This window comes from Aotus nancymaae, unplaced genomic scaffold, assembly GCF_030222135.1.
Source record: "Aotus nancymaae isolate 86718 unplaced genomic scaffold, 86718_ANA_hifiasm-v0.15.2.pri h1tg000029l, whole genome shotgun sequence".
NCBI classification, from domain to species: domain Eukaryota; kingdom Metazoa; phylum Chordata; class Mammalia; order Primates; family Aotidae; genus Aotus; species Aotus nancymaae.
In genome coordinates, this window is record NW_026988442.1 from 2512928 (window position 1) to 2533276 (window position 20349).

Consider the following 20349-nt stretch of genomic DNA (forward strand, 5'->3'; position numbering starts at 1 on the left):
ACTTACAGTTGTAGGTGTGTCCACAAGAGAACAAAAAGCAACTTCATCTTCACAAGTCAAAAGTATCTTTCCCGTTCATCCAGGTCGTGATCATGCGGGATTACCACCATGAGAATGTGGTTGACATGTACAACAGCTACCTTGTTGGTGATGAGCTCTGGGTGGTCATGGAGTTTCTAGAAGGTGGTGCCTTGACAGACATTGTGACTCACACCAGGTAAGCTTCTTTATTATCCAGATAATTATTATCATTATTCTCCAGGATTATTCCAGATAATGCTTCTTATTCTTCTCCAGGATAAAGCCTCAGTGACTATGAACCCTTCATAAATTGTGGGCACTTTGGAGTCAGGGAATATGACTACCCTTTACCCCACATTCCCCAGAAGGCCCATTACGCTATCAGGCATGTATAGTTCGTTCATTTGGTTAATGTTCTCCTGCCCTCACAAGGGCATTAATACCCATTGATTTAAAGTAAGCAACCTGCTAAGAATGAAGCTTTGGTTGCAAATAATAGAATTTCCCATCACCTACATAGATTTCTAAAGCCGAATTTCATTCTCCCAAGTTACCCTACTGCTGCTGCGTGCTAAGATCACCAAGGATACCGGGCGAAGGAAAGAGCGGGGAAGTTTTGTATCAGAATAATGAATCTACATGGCACAGAGAATTTCTTCAATTCTGTTTTAAAATATTCTTGCAAGTAACAACGGTTAATTACCAGCCTATCGCTTCAGCTATTTGCCTCCCTGATGTGCCAGTTCCAGCCATTTTATTAAATATTTATTGAGCACCTTTTATGTGCCAGGCTCTTTTGCAAGTGCTGGAGATGCAGAAGATAAAAATGAATATGGCTCAGATATATCCCCTCAGGGACATCACTAATGAGAAATACATGATAATATCAGTGCAAAATTAGGAATATATGTGTGTGTAGCATAGAATAATATCTAAATGTCTCTATTAGAGTCAAGAAAAATTTCTGTTTAATATAAGGAGACATCTGAGATGGATTTTCAGAGATGAATAGGAGTTTACTAAGAAGGCAAGAGGGAGGAAAAGGACGTTGAAGGCAGAGAAGAGAATATGTGCTAGGACAGTGCCTCTTCAATTCCAGTGTCCACATACATCATTGTGGATCTTATCAAAATGCATATCCTGACTCACTAGAGAGGGGTGTAGGACTCCATTTATGGCAAACTCCCAGGCAATGCCAATGCTGCTGGTTCATGAACCATACTTAGAGAAGCAAGGTTCTATGGAATAGACATATAAAATAGCATGTTACATTTGGGAAACTTTAACCTTGGTCTTGATCTAAATAAAATGCCAAAAAGTTAAGAAAGAGTTGTCATGAGGAAGAGGTATCGAGTGTTAGCTGATGTTATTGAAATGGCACCTGAATCAAAAGTGGATCCAGGTATGTAATACGTGGAAAGCAAGGTAACAGGAAAGCACAGGAAAACTCTGTGAGGCATAGAACATGCTGCTTTTTCTCCACTAAAATGAGATTTTTTGTGGCTCCACAGTTCTCAGTCTGGAGTAGACCATCTCACAATAAAGGGTTGTGAGTGAAGACGCTGAACACTTATCACCAGCGATTCAGCTGGAAAACTCTTGTTGGTGTAGAATAAGACATGCCCAACAAAAAAACACATAAGATCATCTTAATTGTTAGAAACAAATATACTGGAAAGATATAAGAATAAGGCAAATGTGATATACAGTTTTTGCTTTTTTCATATAAAGCAAAAAATAAAAATGTGTTCAGGGGAGAAGCTTTTTTCTTACCTTCCAGAGCTTCACATAGCTACTCAGGTCTCCAGCTCTACCTTTGTCAAGTTTCCTTTCCATTCTTATTTTGTATCCATGGAAACCTCTCAGGAGACTGTGTCTCTAAAACCCATTGTATTTTCTAATTTTCTCCATCCAGAGTTGTCAACCAATTTCCCTTTTAAAGACCCAGTAACTCCAGAGGCAAAAAGAAATTGCATTTCAAGGAACACCAGAATATTTAGTATTCGAAATCTTAAACTGATAGTTCAGAGAGTTTTCTGTAGTAGATATTGAATGAATTATTGATTGGTTGATAACACATCTAACCCCCCTGCTGTCTGAGGACCTGGGAGCTTATTAAAAATGCAGAATCTCAGGTACTGTCCCAGACCAACTAAATGAGAATCCGTGCTCTAGTCAGATGCCCAGGTGTTTCTTATATATGCTGAAGTGTTAACACTAACCTAACATCTTAAGTCAGATCCTTCTAATTTCCAGGAAGCCGAGGGTTCCAGAAGTGAAAGAAAAGTGCCAAGCACCATCAAGCTCTTTATATATTAATCATGTAACCATCACATATTTCTATGAGGCAGATGCTGATATACCTGTCTGTCAAGGGATGAAGCTACAACTCAAAGAGGAAAAATATTCTTCACCAGGCATGGTGGCTCATGGCTTTAATCCCAAAAAACTTTGGGAGACCAAGGCAGGAGGATCACTTGAGGGCAGGTGTTCAAGACCAGCCTGGGCAACTTTGTCTCTACAAAAAATTTTAAAAATTAACTGGGTGTGGTGGCATGTACCTGTAGTCCTCGCTACTCAAGAGGCTAAGATGGGAGGATCACCTGAGCCCAAAAGTTTAAGGCTGCGGTGAGCTATGATTGTGCCGTTACACTCCTGCTTGGGCAACAGAGCAAGACCCTATCTCAAAATTTCAAAAGGTATCCTTCTCAAGACCACAGGTTTAATAATTGATACAGCCAGGATTTGAATTTGAGGTTGACTCTAGAGCTGAAGCATTTTTATCCCATTCCAAGCTTTTTTTCTTTAGAAAAGAAGTAGAAGTAGACATGCACCAGTCGTTCTCCAGTTGGTCATGTTAATTTCAAAGGCATTGGATTAGGAAGTATTTGTCACACGTTCCAGTCAAAGGGGATCCTCCAGTTAGTGACTAGGGGTTAGATTCAAGTAATTTTTGGTATAGTCGACCTGTAAAGAATCTTTATACCTGTTTCAGATAACTCAAATTTCACGGAATTCAAGAGAAAATAATTTTATTAAATATGGTGGTTCTTAGTCCTGAATTAATTTGAAGGTATATGTGAACTTGTCCCTGCTGCAAATACTCTAAACCTCTGAGGGATGTGTTTTTGGCACATGTGAAAATGGTCATGTGAAAATCATTCAGCATAATGACCAACGCACCACAAAACCCAGAACACAGAAGTTGTCAGTTTCCTCTGTTTAAGACAAAAACATTTCTTCTCACCTGCCTTTGTATGAGACTGATGCCTCCTTTTTTTTTTTTTTTTTTTGAAACAGAGTCTCACTCTGTGGCCCAGGCTGGAATGCAGTGGTGCGATCTCGGCTCACTGCAACCTCCACCACCCGGGTTCAAACAATTCTCATGCTTCAGTCTCCTCAGTAGCTGGGATTACGGGCATGGGCCACCACACCCAGCTAATTTTTTATATTTTTGGTAGAGACAGGATTTCGCCGCATTGGCCAGGCTGGTCTCGAACTCCTGAGCTCAGGCAATCCGCCCGCCTCGGCCTCCAAAATTGCTAGGATTACAGGCATGAGCCACTGCACCCAGTCAAATCCTCCATGAGGGGAAGGGTATGTTTCTTCATACTCATCAACTTTATACCTTTAATATTCTCCTAATTGGCTATCTCCTTATACTTTACTTTTGAATCTCATCAGGAACTTTTGGCATCAACTAGACTGAAATGCAAATTCAAAGCCTTTCATTTCCTTGTTCTGCTGACGTTAGATTTACCTGGGGTTACTGGAGGTTCACAAGGTAGTCCTTAAATTTGGGCTCTGGTCATTTACACCCTCTGTTTCTCCTGGTAGTCTCCTCTGTTTGCATGATAGTTTGCTTTAAAACCTCTTTTAAATTTATTATTTAATATGAGATAGGGAAGAATTTCTGCACATAGATGAGTTAGGCAGCTGCCTAAATGAGTCATTTTGAGGGCAACTGAACAAGCTGTGCCATCCAAAAAATTCTTACCTAGATTCCTCAGTGGCTGAACTGTTTCACTCAGAAAAATCCATTCTTTTGAGTGGTGAGGGCAGTATGGGATAATGGGAATTTGGGAAAGCATGGGTTCTGGACTCAAAAAGAGGTAGGGTTTGAATCATGACCTGGCCGTTTCTTAGCTGTGCAATCTTGGGCAGATACTGACCTCCACCTCCTCCTCTAAAACTGTGGAGAAGGAAAAACTTTCTCCACAGGGGTGCAGTCATGAGACATGGGAGCCTATAACCAATGCTTTGCTTCCTTTCTCATTCCCATGGTCCATTTATTTAAATACTATCCATTCACACTTAGTTATTAGTAACTTCCTAGGTCCAATTTCCTTTTAAGAGAAGGGGCCTGAAGTGACAAACACCTCTAGCTCCTTGGAGGAAGAAGAGAGAGGGTGAATGAGAAGTGGAGTAGGTCCCAGAGGAGGAATTAGAGATGCAAAGATTACTTTATCTGAGCTTAGCCTTGAAGAGAGCCGAAGCTGTCCCCATTTCTCAGATGAAGAAAATGAGACCAAAGGGATTTAAAGGATTTTCTTATGATCAGTTAGTTAACAGCCACACCTGAAACTTTTGTCCACCTATTCAGTGTGCTGTCCCTGTATGACCCTGGAGGCTTGTCCCTGCCTATGGAATTATTCGTTAAGAGTTCATGGAGCCAGGTATCATCCCAGCACTATGGGAGGCTGAGGTGGGTGGATCACCTGAGGTCAGGAGTGCTTCAATTCCAGCCTGGCCAACATGGAGAAACCCCAATTTCTACTAAAAATACAAAAATTAGCCGAGTGTGGTGGTGGATGCCTACAATCCCAGCTACTTGGGAAGCTGAGGCAGGAGAATCACTTGAACCCGAGAGGCAGAGGTTTCCGTGAACTGAAATCATGCTGCTGCACGCCAGCCTAGGTGACAGAGTGAGACTCCTCCCCCAAAAAAATAAATAAATAAAAATAAAAAGGGTTCCTTGAAGTGCATTTGCGTGAATGACCAAAAAGCTGACAGTGATCTCTTTCATTTGACTGTCATTCTCAGTGCCAAACCTTTGTTCTGGGAATCAGATCCCAAAGACTTCCTTCCCTTGACTGTAGATTTTTCAGATATGTGCTGGAGCACGTGCACTGGTTCACTAAAGCACAAAGGAGCTGCCTCTCTTGAGCATTTCAAAGATGTTCTTAAACCTGTCTTGTTCCTTAAATGGTATTTCCTTTCCAGAATGAATGAAGAACAGATAGCTACTGTCTGCCTGTCAGTTCTGAGAGCTCTCTCCTACCTTCATAACCAAGGAGTGATTCACAGGGACATAAAAAGTGACTCCATCCTCCTGACAAGTGATGGCCGGGTAAGATTTTCATGTTTGGCCCCTTCATAGTTTTCCTTGTCAGTCTATCTGTCATGGGCATAATTCTCTTAGAAACACTTTTTCATAACTCTAATTTTTCTTAGTCACAAGTCACCTACTTCTAGTCCCAGAAAGCTTAAAAAAAAAGAAATTACCATCTCTTCCTCTGTGTCATCTTGTTAGTCAGAATTGCCTGACTTTGATGGATAATTTCCCTCTTTAACAATAAGTATAAGAAGTCATGGAAACTATGGACGTTTCTTTTCCTTTTCTGCCACATCCCTGTTTTAGTTGGAGGAGAAGAGCTGACTCTTCTAGGGGTGCATCCAATCCATTCATATGAATATGTGTGTTTATAGTAACTTTCAGAGCCCCTGCAGGTAACAGATGATCAACTCCACTTGGGTAATTTGAGGATGGTGTAATAAACGGACAGTTTATAAGAGTGTAGGCAGATGTAGAAAAATCATAAGAAATAGTGTATGAGGATTAGTACAGTACTTTAGAATGGAACATCACTCCTACTACTGCCTGAAGTGGTGAGGCAAGGTCCTGGCTACTAGAATCTGGAAATGGAGATTGCTGTAGATTTCAGGGCTGCGTGGCAGGAGCTCTGATCTTTGGTAGAAGCCAAACCAAGATGAACCTGCAGGATGATAGCTGAGAGAATAAATCCTCCAACCTCATTCTTCTCCTTCCTTCTAGTTTGCTACTGGTGCTCCCCATTGGCTGAAACCAGCTAGGAGCCAAAATGCAATCAATATAGGTTTTTTTCCTAAGGCCTGGAGGAGGGAGGAAATAGATCCAGAAGGACAAACAGAAGATGTGTATTACACTGGCACACTTCCAGGCCCAGATTTCGGCATTTCACATCACCACAAGCTGCTCAAGGGATTCTGCTGAAACTCATCAGCCACACCAGGGCACAGGGCATGGAATATAACAGCCAAGGAAATAACCAGTTGACATTCCAAGGAAGCCTTGGTTAAATGGAAGAGTTTCAGAGCATAGCTCTTCATTATTAGGGCCTCTTGAGCCTCCTGAAACTCCCACCAGAGGCAATGGCCCTGGCATGAATGGAGCCGTCCTTTTCTTTGATACTCCTGTCTTTTACACCCAGCAACCCCTGCCATGTGGAAAATGTTCACGTCATATCAGAAATTGCCCAGGAATGATCAGAGGGCAGCCAGAAGAAACTGTCCAAGCACTTTGGCTTTTTTTTTTTCCCTTGTTGTTTTAAAAAGATTGTAAATCTTATTGTAGAAAATTTAGTAAACTCAGAAAAGTACAGAGGATAAAACAAAGATCACCCCAATCTGGTTACTTATTTATCACATATTTCCATGTACATGCATACACAATCTGCAAACTTGGGATTGTGTTTAATGGGGAGTTTTAAGTCTTTTTTGCATTGCTCTAACCATTCTGTGGCTTCTCTTAAGAAAGAAGGGTACAGTAGCATGTATCAGTCAGGTTTTGCTACATCCACTTAACAGTTACTGGCTTAAAACTACCACCATTTATTTTCTCACGAATCTGTGAGCCAGCGTTTGGTCTGACCCCACTTGCATAACTCATCTCTGCACCAACTCATCTTTGCATCATGTGGTATCAGCTGAGCTCTCTCTTCCAGTTGCAATCAGCCCATGGTTATGGCCTTACTCATTTGCTAGGCAGTCAGCTGGCTCTCAGCAGGGACAGTGCATTAATAGGGCCAAGTATTACTCATATCCCAGAGTAGCCCAGACTTATTCACATGGTACCTGTGACAAAGTTCCCAAGAGCAAAAGAGGCAAGCCCTGATGTGTAGGCCCTTTCAAATCTTCTGCTTATATTATATTTGCTAAATATCTAAGCCCAGACTCAAGGAGTGGGGAAATGGACTCTACCTCTTGATAGGAGAAGATGCAAAGTCACATTGCAAAGGGATGTGGATACAGGGAAAAGAAGACTGTGTATGCATTTTTGCTCAATCTCCCATACTGAGTAGGGCAGCTATGAGAAAAGGTCCAGAATCCTCCCTTGCCTGACTGAGGAAAGCACCTACACAAGGCTCTGTGGTCTCAGAATGTGATTTGCCGAGCATTAAACTGGTCTACAAGAGCAATTTCAAGCCAGACTTTCTCTGTTTCTAGAAATTTGTGGTACAGGCTTCCTTGCTGTAAGAACATATCCAGTATCAAAATCAGAAATGAGACTAAGATAAGAAGTCATTGTTTAATCAGCTTACTTCAAGATCTCCCCTCCCCTCAATGTGCAAGATTCTTAAATCATTCAATTGTCATTCTCAAGAGCAGAACCTTTCTCTTTAACACCTGCTGCACCCCTGTGCACCCAGCAAAGAGTGCACAGAAATAGGCATATTGTAGATGCTTTAGTCCTTCTTGGTTTGTTCCCTCATTCATTCACTGAATATTTACTGAATGTCTACCACGTGTCACAGACAGTTCTAAATCCAAAGGATGAACAAAGCAAAATCACTTCCTCCAGTGAGCTTATTTGGGGGCTGGAAATGTGATGATAAACAAATAGATAAATAAACAAAATCCCCACCAAACAAGGGGTGATAAGTACTAAGTTTCCTAGGATTAATTTAGGCATAGTAAGGAGAATGGGGAGTGATGGAAGGGGTAGGGCTCTGATATGGAGGCTGGTCAAAAGACCCCTCTCATGTGGTGGCATTACAACAGAGACATGGGGGACTGGACCCTGTGGCTGCCAGAGACAGGAGTGTTCCAGGCAGAGGAAGCAACAGCATGTTGAGTGGATCTTGTGCCTCTTGGTCATGTTGTCCAGAGTTTACTCATTCATGTTAAGAACCATGTAACTCCAGTGGCTTCTCCAGTGTCTATAGAGAAAGGAAACTTTTAACAGAAAGCAGAAATGGAGCGTGGCTACTCCAAGAAAAGGCTAAGAGTACATTTTTATACTAGTCTATTAGTGTACAACATTATATAGTGGAGAAGACATTTTCAATTATCTATTGCAGTTATTTATAATGAAACCTCTAAACATTTGTCAACAGTCCTTATAGCATTGTCTCTCATGGATCCAAGAGTGGACTAAGCTCAACAAAGCAGCACTGCTTTGACTTGTGGTTGGATAATGCCTGGAGCCAGAGTCATCTGTAAGTCATCCTCACTCACATGTCAGGTAGTCAATCCAGGCAGGCTGACTGGAACTGTCACCAGAACACCTACAACATGGCCTCCCCATGTGGCTTGAGTTTCCTCATGGCATGGCAGCTGGTTCCCAAGAGTGTTTCCCAAGAAAACGAGGTGGAAGTGCATGATTTTTATTGCCTAGCCTCAGAATCACATAGCATTACTTTCACTATGGTCACAAGCCCTTACAGATTCAGAGAGCAGGAGTATAGAGTCCTCCTCAGTGTGAGAAAATTTAAGTCATATTGTAAGAAAAGCTCATGAGATGGGCAAAATTATTGTTGGCATTTTTGGAGAATACTGTCTGCCACACAAGATATGTTGGGTTCTCTTACTGTTTGGAGATGTTCAACATCATTAACTTTTGAGAAATGTACGTTAAAACTACAATGAGCTATTCACTGCACACCTAGAAGAATGAGTAAAATGAAAAATATTGATAACAACACTCATTCATACACTGCTCATAGGAATTAAAGGCATGGCCACTCAGAAAAATACTTTGGCAATAATTTTTCAAAACTAAAAATGGACTTACCGTACAACCAGCACTTGCACTCTGAGGCATTTATCCAGAGAAATGGAAACTTATTTTCCCACAGAAACTTATACACAAATGTTTATAGCAGTTTTCTTAATAATAGCTCCAATGTGGAAACTACCTAAATGTCCTTCAAAGGGTGAATGGTTAAACAAATAGTATTAATATATCCATATCATGGAATATCACTCAACAATAAAAACCAACAAGTGACACACACAAGAACTTGGGCGAACCTCAGGAAAATTATACTGAGTGAGAAAACACCAATCTCTAAAGGATGCATACTATAAGATTCCACACACACACACACACACACACACACACACACATTCATGAAACATTATAATTATAGAAATGCACAGCAGATGAGTGATTGGCAGGGGTTGGGGGTTGTGGGAATGTATCTGTAAAGAATAGCACGAGGGAGTCCTGTGGTGATGTTGCAGTTGGGTATCTTTATTTTGGTGGTGGTTATAGTAGGTTGGTGCAAAAGTAACTGCCATCACTTTTAATGGCAAAACTGCAATGATTTTTGCACTGTTTAGCATAGTCTTCCAGACTTCCTCAGCAAGATCAAGCTCTAGTTGCCCACCATAGTAACTCGCCAGTTAACTAGCCTTCCCTTGGTTAGTTGACTGGTTGGCCACATGTGATAAAATTTCAGAGTATACATTTATTTATTTATTTATTTATTTATTATTATTATTATTTTTTTGAGATGGAGTTTCGCTCTTGTTACCCAGGCTGGAGTGCAATGGCGTGATCTCGGCTCACTGCAACCTCCGCCTCCCGGGTTCAGGCAATTCTCCTGCCTCAGCCTCCTGAGTAGCTGGGATTACAGGCACGCGCTACCATGCCCAGCTAATTTTTTGCATTTTTAGTAGAGACGGGGTTTCACCATGTTGACCAGGATGGTCTCGATCTCTTGACCTCATGATCCACCCGCCTCGGCCTCCCAAAGTGCTGGGATTACAGGCGTGAGCCACTGTACCCAGCCCCAGAGTATACATTTATACACTACACAATGAATTCATGTATAACTGATGAAATTTGAATATGTTCTATAAGTTGTACCTAATCAATTTATTGGTATTGATATTGTACTGTAGCCATGTAAGATGCTAATACTGGTGAGAACTGGGTACATATTGCAACTTCCTGTGGATTTGTCATTACTAAAAATTAAAAGTTGGCTGGGCATGGTGGCTCACATCTGTAATCCCAGTGCTTTGGAAGGCTGAGGCAGGAGAACTGCTTGAGCCCAGTAGTTCAAAACCAACCTGGGAAATATATTGGAGACCCATCTCATTTCTACAAGAAAACTAAAAAATTAGCTGGATGTGGCTGGATGTGGTGGCACTTGCCTATAGTCCTAGCTACCCTGGAGACTGAGGCAGGAGGATTGGTTGAGCTCCTAGAGTTTGAGGCTGCAGTGAGCCAAGATCATACCACTACACTCCAGTCTGAGTAACAAAGTGAGACCCTGCAGGTCTCCAAAAAAAAATGTTTAATTTAAAAAATTTTTTAAGTTAGGAAAAATTACAGAGAATTGCTTAGGTTTAAAATAATGAATACTTTCTGTCCTTTTAAAGGACTAGACAGATTATCTTCTATCAACTAAAAATAAGTCATTCAATTATTATCTATGGCATGAATAATATCTAACAAGTCACTAACTTGTGTTAAGAAGGGAGAATGTGGTGTTTGGGATTGAAAGAGGAAAATAAATAGTATAGTATCTCATAGAGTGGCTTAGGAATTAATGATGTAATTTGTATAAAACCCTCAGAAGTACACCAGGTACAAGGTAAATGCTAAGTCAGAAGGCATTTCCTCTGCCCTTGTAATTAAGTGTTGTATAGAATCATCATGACCTTTCCTTGGCCTAAGGTCAGCATTGGAGAAATGAATTACTTAGGGGCCAATAAGCAGTGAGTGACTTTTGACAAATTCATTGGCTGGAATTCAAACCCATTACCTACTAAATCCACTAAGTTTTGGAAAAGAGACACACACAAGTGGTCTTTATGATCTCTTTTTCTTTTTACTATAAATTGATTGCCACAAATCAAAACTTGGAAGATGTCATATAAAGTTCCAGATTCTTTCTTCCTTGAAAAAGCAAAGGGTCTGGCAACACTATATCTAAATTCACACATGGCGGTAGGGGAAGTGGTATAAGGAGGGTGAGTTGTACCATAGCACATGCTGTGGGTGCCCTGCCCCGACCTTCCCGGAACTTCCTGTTTCAGTGATCACTAGCTTCACCTCCATCTGGCCCTCTCGGTTTATTGATATGGCTTGCCTGGTTCCCTTAAACATTTGAATTTTGTTGTCTCTCAAATAACCAGAATTTGAGCATTGAAGAAGACCTGAAGATTCTCTCTCAAATGCTCTTCTTAAATAAGCAGAGGCTAGAGTATGTGAAATGACTTGCTAAAATTCATTCTGCTTTAATGTACCTGACCTCTGTCCCTCCTCCTTTCCCTTCTACTCCACAGAGGTAACTTTTCCTACTGCAGGAAGCACAGCATGAAAGGTCAGGAGACCCAGGATTGTGTTTGCCTTTGGCACTGTTGCACAGACTTGCGGCAGGGCTGGCTGACGTCTCTGTGTCCCATTGGTTTAGCCTCTCTGGTGTCTCCCCTCTTGGATATGGCAGCTGAAGAAGTGGACCTTACGTAGAACTGGAAGCACCATCATCAGGCTGGCCCTTTCAGTTCCCTCTCTAAGTTCCTTTGTCCTTGGGTCATCTCCTTAAAGCAAAAGTTCCTCAGACTTTGCTGAGCATCAGAACTCGCTGGAAAGCTTAGCAAGAAACACATTCCTAGGCCCCACCCCCAGAGATTCTGGTTCAGTCAGGTTACGTGGTACCCAGGAAGCTGCATTTCTAACAGGCTCTCTGGTGAGGCTGATGCGACATATATTGCACATTGAATACCACTGCCTTATAAGGAAGCACCCAGAAACCAAGCACACAAGCAGCCCTCTTTTGCATTAGCCAAGACCCGAGAGCAGACACAGAATTCTTTAGAGTGCAAGCCATTTACAGAGCGAGGGTTTTTACATTCTATCTTTAAACCTGTAGCTCTCCTGTGGATAGACTCTCTTTTGCCCACCCTCACTCCCCCCAACCCTCCACCATTCTTTTGTGGGACCCCTGATTCCTGGCCAGGACACAAGAGAGGTGGATAGGATCTCACGTTTAAATAGCAGCTTTGTCTGAGCTCTAAACTAAAGTTCCTTGTGTGGCCATTGGGCGACAAGCTACATTTTCTCCTTTTAGGAGGCGGATAACGTATTAGCGGTAGTTCTCTTAGCCTAGCTGCATTGATGAGACAAAGGTGGTTTCCTAAGCAGCCCAGTTGCACAATTCTATCCAAAGTAAGGTTCAGCTTAGCGTCTATGTGATTTGCTTTTAAGATCCGCCTACAGTGGTTTATTATACTCATTACTTGAGTTCTCATTATCTACTTGCAGATTTATTTGGACAAATGTTGTGTGCAATTATGTTCTTTTAGAAAATTGTCCCTTTTATGTACTTGGATGAGTAAAGAATCATGCAAAAGCACTTACACTCCTACAGCAAAAGAACAGGCCTCACTTCCAAGTGTCGAGTTTCAATTGCTCATCTCACAGTTTGTCAGGGAGATGGTTATTAGGATGCCATATTTTGAGGGGTTTGGGTATTTTTCATGTCAGCAAAGAGAAACCCGCACTAGAGATATTCACATTTAAAACTGCCAATACCAAAATGCTGATACATTCACCTCCTCAATCATTTGGGTTTCTTAAGTTTACAGGCAAACAAAATTTATTGGAATGTTTGTTCCTCCTCTACTCTCTGTGTTTTGGGGTTGCAGATTTACTCACACCCTAGTTTTGGAAATACACACACACACACACACACACACACACACACACCCTACACCACAATTATAGTTTGTATGTTTCCTAAAACTAACCCAGACTTCTTCACAACGTCCTACTAGCTAGATTATTTTTTTAAATCTCTATTTTAATTCAATTCATTAATTTTAGTTGGCTTGAATAATTTGAACATTGCCTATCAAAGTTCGACTACATTATTATGAGGTATAAATGATACCTTTATAAACTCAGTCTTTCAAATTTAACCACCACCTACTCCCTCCCCACCCCCTCCACCCTCATTCATTCCCAGGATGCAGTGCGGGAGAAGGAGAGACAAGCATTGCTCGTGGGACCTCAGGTTGAAGGAGATAGGAAGCATCTTCTTGTTCCTCTCTCCTCCCTGTCTTGGTGTCATTGGACTCTCCTGCTACCTGGACTGGTGAGCAGGTAGTAGGATTGACTGTGGATTGACTGGTCCTCTCAGTGGCTGGGCTGTCTGGGGGCGCACATCCGCTGTACTTCACAGCTGCAGCCTCTTCACTCATGGGTTGAAAGCTGCCCTGCAGGCTGCCTCCTTGTCCCAACCACAGGCTTGAGCCAGGCCTTTCCCCATTCCCTCACTGAGATTTGGAGGAACTTCTGAATCCCTGCACATCCCACACAGACCATGGAAGCCAGTAGCATTGCCATAAGCTCACTTCCGCCCACACTATTGTGCCATGTCTCCGTGGAGTATGTTTTACTTGCTGCTGTAAAATGAAAAAGTATCTGAGGCAGGTGTCAATCAATTTAAAAGTTTATTTTGCCAAGGTTAAGGATAGGTCCAGAAAAATAAGAAAGCATGGCTTCATAGAAACTGTCTGTGATCTGTGCCTTTCTCCAAAGATGAATTTGAGGGAAAGGGGAAAAGTGGGCTGGAGGGGAAAGAGGGAGCGTATGATCATCTACTTGTCACAAGAGAGAAGGAGCAGGTAGGAGAACGGTCAATTATGTATTTGTCTCATGCTCAGCAAATGGGCACTTTACGGAATATATTGTGAATATAGAGTTGCTACCTGTGGTGATACCTATGACCTGTAGCTGTCTACTTAGGAACAAAACAGAAGGCAGCTTCTTACAGGACTCAACTTTAAGTTTAATTTTTCCTCTTGGACGAGTGAATTGGGGTCCTGAGTTTTTATTTTCCTTTCACACTGGGTATGGCCAAGGCTATTATTCAGTCAGTTTTACTAGTGTTTCTACACCCGTTTTTTAAAATATTGCAAGATTTTCATGCTAGTTGGTTGACAGCCACTGCTTTAAGTCCTTAGGTTATCCCTCATCACTCCAGCCCCCTCCCAAGACCCTCCTCACCTCATTTCTCAGGGTAACTCTAGGACTTTGCTTGACTTTATATCTAGGTTCCAATTGGCCTACATTAATCTGGTGATTAAATATTTTGAATATTACCTCTGACCACATGCTTGTGGAGCTTCTCCTCTCCCTTATTTGAATGGGGATACATGCAACATAGATACTTCCGAAGCCCACAACCATCTGCTTGGAGTAAAGAAAAGTGATATATCATAAGGAGGATGGGACCAGATATAGTCAACCTCACTACTTTTTCTCCCCTTTTGCAAATAATCCCAGACTACAAGGGGTGGACTGTAAGATTTTTACTTCTGTGCATTTTCGTGTCCTCTTACAATAGGGCATCAAGGATTATGGACGAGCTATCATGGCTACAAGGCCCTGTTCTTCATACTACATGGGAAATTCTATGATCTGAGTCCTCTGGGGTTGATTCTTGATAAGCAATTGAGAAGATCACCTCTCTACTAAACCAGCTTTCTCTAGCATTTCATTGGGAATAATCTAACCCTTCCAGTTCAAATCATACCACTATTGTCAAAATGACTGGCCTTAAGCCAATTAGTGAGAATATCATGAACAAGGAAATGAAAAAAGAAAAAAATCATGTTGAAAATTTCCACCATGTTACTTTCATTTCATCTGTGTTCCAACTTTGATTCTAGAAACAGCTATCTTCAGTATGTTTTCGATGTTTTCAGAAAGAGCTTCAATGTGTCTTCTGTCACCTGATGAACTATGTATGTATGTCAATATAAAATAAATCTAGTCACATGTGTTATCTGCATTTGTACTGTTTGCCCAGCTCTTAAGGAACACAGTAAGGCTCTGCAATCAGAAAGCAGAGCTGTTGCCCCCAAGGAATATCATCTCTAGATAGAGGCAGAAAATCAGCATCAGAAAACAGTTCAGGATTGAGTGCTTGCTAAATTTTCTGAATTTGGAAAGGAGAGAGATCAACATGGTCTTCTGAGAAGAATTCTGGAGAATGTTAGATTTGATACAGCCCTTGATGTATGCCTAAGAATTGAATATGCAAGAAAAGCCATCAACAAAAACTCAGAGTTGGGAATACATCGTAAGATGACCTCTTTCTGATTTGCCCAGAACTTTCTGGGTTTTAGCACTGGAAATCCTACATTCCAGGAACACCCCTGGTCCCTAGGAATGGTTTCAGTGTGTGCAGAAAGCCATGAGGAGTGAGGACTTCAAAAGCCATTCAGATGAACTGTAGAGTGTTGAGGTCAGCAGAAGGAAGACAGGGCATGGTGAAAATGTTAAGGCTTTTGTCAAAATGCTAAAGAGATGAGACTGTGCAAATAAATGCCCCTTCATCCTCACCTGTACATGTGACCTCCTTCCTCTTCTGTTTCTTGGCTGAACTGTGGTCTCCTATGATTCAAGCTATAATGTGTACACCAATGGCCTGGGGATCGTTTTAAAGTGGAAACTGTAACTTCAGTAGGTCTGGGGTGGGGCCTGAGGTTCTGCAGGTCTAACAAGCTCCCAGGTAACACTGCTGCTGCTGCTCCTGCTGCTATTGATGAAAATGATGCTTTAGTAGCAAGACCCTGGATCCCATCCCACCCTCCTGAAGGGATGCTTTAAAAACTCTGTCATCAGTTACCCTCACTCTCTCTTCTTTCTTCAACATCTACCACTCCAATAACTCCCTTCTTCCAGCCTGTAACTTTGTTCTTCAGTACAGAGTGGTGGTTAAAATCCTGATTCTTGGCTCTTCCACTTACTAGTTCTGTATCCTTGGCAAAGTGACCTAACCACTTCTATCCTTTGGCTTACTTCTCTGTAAAATGGAGATAATAATATTTCCTAGCTCGTTAGTTTCTTGTGAGCAGTGAAATGAGATAATACAGTAAAGTGTTTATAGTGTTACCTGGCAGGTAGTAAGAGCTCAGTGAGTGTATCCATTTTCTAGGACTCTAGGACTGCTATATCAAATTGCTACCAATTAAGTGGCATTTTCTTCTCTCTGCATGAAATGTATTCTCACAGTTCAAGAGTCCAGAGGTCCAAAATCAAGATATTAGCAGTGTTGTTTCCGTCTGGAAGCTCTGAGGGAGAAGCGTTATTTATCTTTCTCCTGGTTTCTGGTGGTTGTGGCAATCCTTGGTGTTGGTTGGCTTGTACACTCATCCCTCCGGTCTCTGCTTTGTCTTCACATGGTCTTCTTCTCTGTGTGTCTGTGTCCTCTCCTATTTTCAGTCATGGGATTTAGGGCCTGTCCCCAGTCTAGTATGACCTCACCTTCACTAATTATATCTGCAAAGACTCTTTTCCAAATAAGATCACATGCTGCGGTTTGGATGGATGTGAATTCTGGGAGACATTCAACCCGCAAAAGAGAATAGTAATAATTATCATTGTCATCATTATCATATTCACCACATTTGTAACTGCTGGGTGTCTTCTATCTGTATTAAAATACATCTCATTTCTTGAAAAGCAGTCTGACTGAGATCTACCTGACTACTCTCTGGATTCCACCATTGACTCAACCTGAAACTACAGGCTACTAGGGGTGCCCTCATTGCCACGCACAACAGTGGCTCTCAATTCTTACGGGTTTCACCTCGCTGTTGGGTCCCAGCTGCTGCTATCCCCACCTTGGCTTTCCCAATTTATTCTCCATTGTTTCTCTGATTTCTTAATATCTTTCTCTTGAGTCTCCAGTAATGCTTCAATTTCATCCGCCCCACGTGCCCAGTATTTCATATATGGTCTTCTTTTCTCATGCTATGGCCCTTCAAGGCTTTGACTACCACCCATATCCCAAGGACCCTCTCAGTTGTGCCCCGGTGGTGACAATGCCCAGATCTTGATAGTACTGGGAGGTCAAAACTCATCACATGATAAACCTAAGGTGTGTACATTTCACTCTATGTACATTTTACATAAACTGTTAAAAACACACACACACATTGAACTCCTGTTAACACTAAATTAGGAGTGAGGTACACAGCTGTCAGCAGTTAAGTTTGAAATGCATCAAATATTAGATGAATAGATGGATGGATAGAGAGACAGAGATAGATGTGATAAAGCCCACACAGTAAAACATATTAATAATTATAGAATCTACTTGGTGCATATAGGGATGTTCACTGTATAATTCTTTAAGCTTTTCTATATGTTTGGCGATTACCATAATAACATGTGTGGCAGGGGAATTTGTCTCTGGGCCAGACCTCCCTGCTGAATCCTGATCTTTATAATATATTGATGCCTTGTTCTTCATTCTCAAAGGCCTCTTTTATTTCTTACAATTGAGGCTCATTAATTCATGCAATAATCTTGATTTTGAAAACCTATTGTGGGCCAAGCACTATTGTGGGTCCCGAAGCTACAAAGATGGACTTTTTAAAACTCTAGAAAGACTTAGGGTGAGATAGAGAGAAGAGTGAAGGATGATTTTTATAGATAGATGTTGATGGATGTTGGTGTCATTCACTAGAATAGGATTGTAGAAAAGGAGTCAGATTTTGGAGCAGAGAGAGGGATGCTGAGTTTGGAAGTACTTGTTGTCATCCATGTAGAAATATACAATAGTTGGAAATTCAGGCTTTGAATGGAAGAGACAGGTCTGAATTAAGCATGGAAAGAAAAAGAGTATCCAGTAAGACAATATAAGAAGGGAAGACGTGAGAGTGGAAACCAGCACCCTAGGGAACCCCAGTATTTAAGAGGTGGGCAGCAGAGGCAGAGCCAGAATAAAAGCATTGGAAGAGGAACTTCAGAGAGGTGTGAAGAGAGTTAAGAGAGAATCCATACCTTGAAGACTGTACTATTGATCTTTAAAAAACTTTAACTTCAAGTGGTAATTCTGAATCATTGTTTTCTCTGTGTTCTATTATCACCAACAACTCTAAGTGACTCTTTGATGTCTCTTTCATAAGGCTGTTTGAAGTCCAGACTAGGTCATCATGACTAGAAATTATGCCTCCCAGAAATAAGCTGAATCCTGGTCATCTAGAATTCATAAACCAGCAGGGTGCCTAACTGTGTGGTGTGTTTTTAAGAGTACATGAGCTCTGGGAAAAGAAATTTTTTTTCTCCTCGATGATATCTAAGGTAAAAAACACGTATATACGCTGAGTCCTTAGGATAACCACCTTAAACTCCTAACAACCAAGTGCTGACACCCAAATTCTATGCCTGTTTCCACTGCACTGATGTTCACGTTGGCAGCTTCAATTGTCATGGACAAAGGAGCAAACCAAAAAGGGAAGGGGATCCAGTACTAAAAGTTGCGTTTACACATCCTGGATAAACAAAGGTCTTGCAATATTTCAAGTATAGAAAAGAGATGGTTCTTTGATTCGCCTCATGGTGCATAGAAATCTAAATGTGCTCAACTCAAAAGAACCTAAATTATATCAGTTTGTTCAAAATTCACATTGAGAATAGTAATTTACGTATATGAAAGCATCATCTGTTACATTAAATTAAACTTGTGGGCTGGGATGTAACCACCATTTTGTTTTGCGTGTATTTAATGTGTAAAGATTTTTGGTTGTTGTTTCATCATTTTATAGGAGTAACGTAAGCAGCAGGAGTTTAGACATTTGGAAGTTGATCCTGATGGGCCTGGGGGAAGTGTCGCCATTAAAATGGACCATGCCTTTCCAATAAAAGGGTCTGACAGTCCTCCTCTGATATGTCCAGGGCTTGTTGATGAGACTGTTTTGTTATAAATTTGAAACTCTCCATGTTTGTATTTTCACGTTTAGCAGACATTGTTTTAAAATTGCTAGTTTGTTGCATTTCTCTCCTTTTCAGATAAAGTTATCTGATTTTGGTTTCTGTGCTCAAGTTTCCAAAGAGGTGCCGAAGAGGAAATCATTGGTTGGCACTCCCTACTGGATGGCCCCCGAGGTGATTTCTAGGCTACCTTATGGGACAGAGGTAAGGGGTCACAGTCATAGTCAGGAGTGGCAGGACTGGGGGGCAGGCTCAGGGACAAATTGGTTCTGAGACAGTTGGTGACCACAGGAGATGGAAGCAGTGACTTTTGACGCCATCTTTGATCCCCACTCACTAGATGAGGCACAGAGTAGGTAGGCTGTGGCAGGAGGGAGCCTGGCCACCCCTGGGCAGATCATTGCAGTATTTATCCAAGAGCTATTTATCGCAGTCCTACAGTGAATATTGTGGGAGAGTCACTCCAACTCTGATCCCACTCTCAGTGGCAGGGACACACCAAGCAAGGCAATGCAACTTGCAAAGTGGCTGAAGATGAGCAGGCATGAGGATCCAGAAGAAGGAAAGAGGATCAAAGAAAGTGCCACAAAATAGAGGTGATATTTAAATGAGCAACCATTTTCAACACAGTTTACAACAATGACGGACCTACACAATGTTTTCTCAAAGGAAAAAAAATTATATGTGAATATTATATCATAGTCAAAAACATGGCACAATTTCTATTTCCACTGGAATGAAAACCGTCACTCATAATCTTTTAAGGGGTAGCGCTTGGAAATGTGAAAATACAGGGCCAGAAGGAGTTCTTAGGAAGTAATAGCATGGGTGGAAACTCAGAGGCACATAAGACTGCGTACAGGTGGAAGCCAAGGGGTATGTTTTGGCTAGGCATGGTGTTTCCACACATGATGGGGCAGATGGTGATTCTGGGAGAAGGGAAGCATGAGAAGACATGGCAGTGAGCTAATGACATTGGCAAAAGTTAAGGCAGCATCTGTCTCTTTCTCTTGTTTGCTTGACCTTGGATGAGTTCTCAACTTGTTTTTCTCACTGTAGTCCTGAGAGATAAATTCTCGGTGAAGGTCACTCCAAGGGATAATAATAGCAATACATTGAACAGATAAGAGCTATAATGAGGCTGTAAAGGGGAAGTGAGTGGGACTGGGAATTTATAGCACAGTGATGGCTCCTCATTGTCCTGACTTCCCATTCTTTACTCAGAAAGAATTGCTTGTCATCTCCTCCTTTTCTTTTCTCCAATCCCTGAAAAATGCTTTTGTAAAGCAAGGTTTTGTGCAGGCTGTTTTGAAATGGTAATAAAA

General features: G+C 41.5%; 1 protein-coding gene across 3 annotated transcripts in view; it reads left to right on the plus strand.

Moving 5' to 3' along the window:
* Positions 1 to 20349, plus strand: part of PAK5 (p21 (RAC1) activated kinase 5) — a 299715-nt gene that overhangs the window by 273864 nt on the left and 5502 nt on the right. For all 3 annotated transcript variants that reach the window (XM_012455429.3, XM_021665767.2, XM_021665766.2), the window contains exons 6-8: positions 84 to 217; positions 5245 to 5371; positions 19103 to 19228. In XM_012455429.3, the coding sequence (XP_012310852.2) occupies positions 84 to 217; positions 5245 to 5371; positions 19103 to 19228 (387 nt within the window). The remainder of the gene's footprint in view (positions 1 to 83; positions 218 to 5244; positions 5372 to 19102; positions 19229 to 20349) is intronic.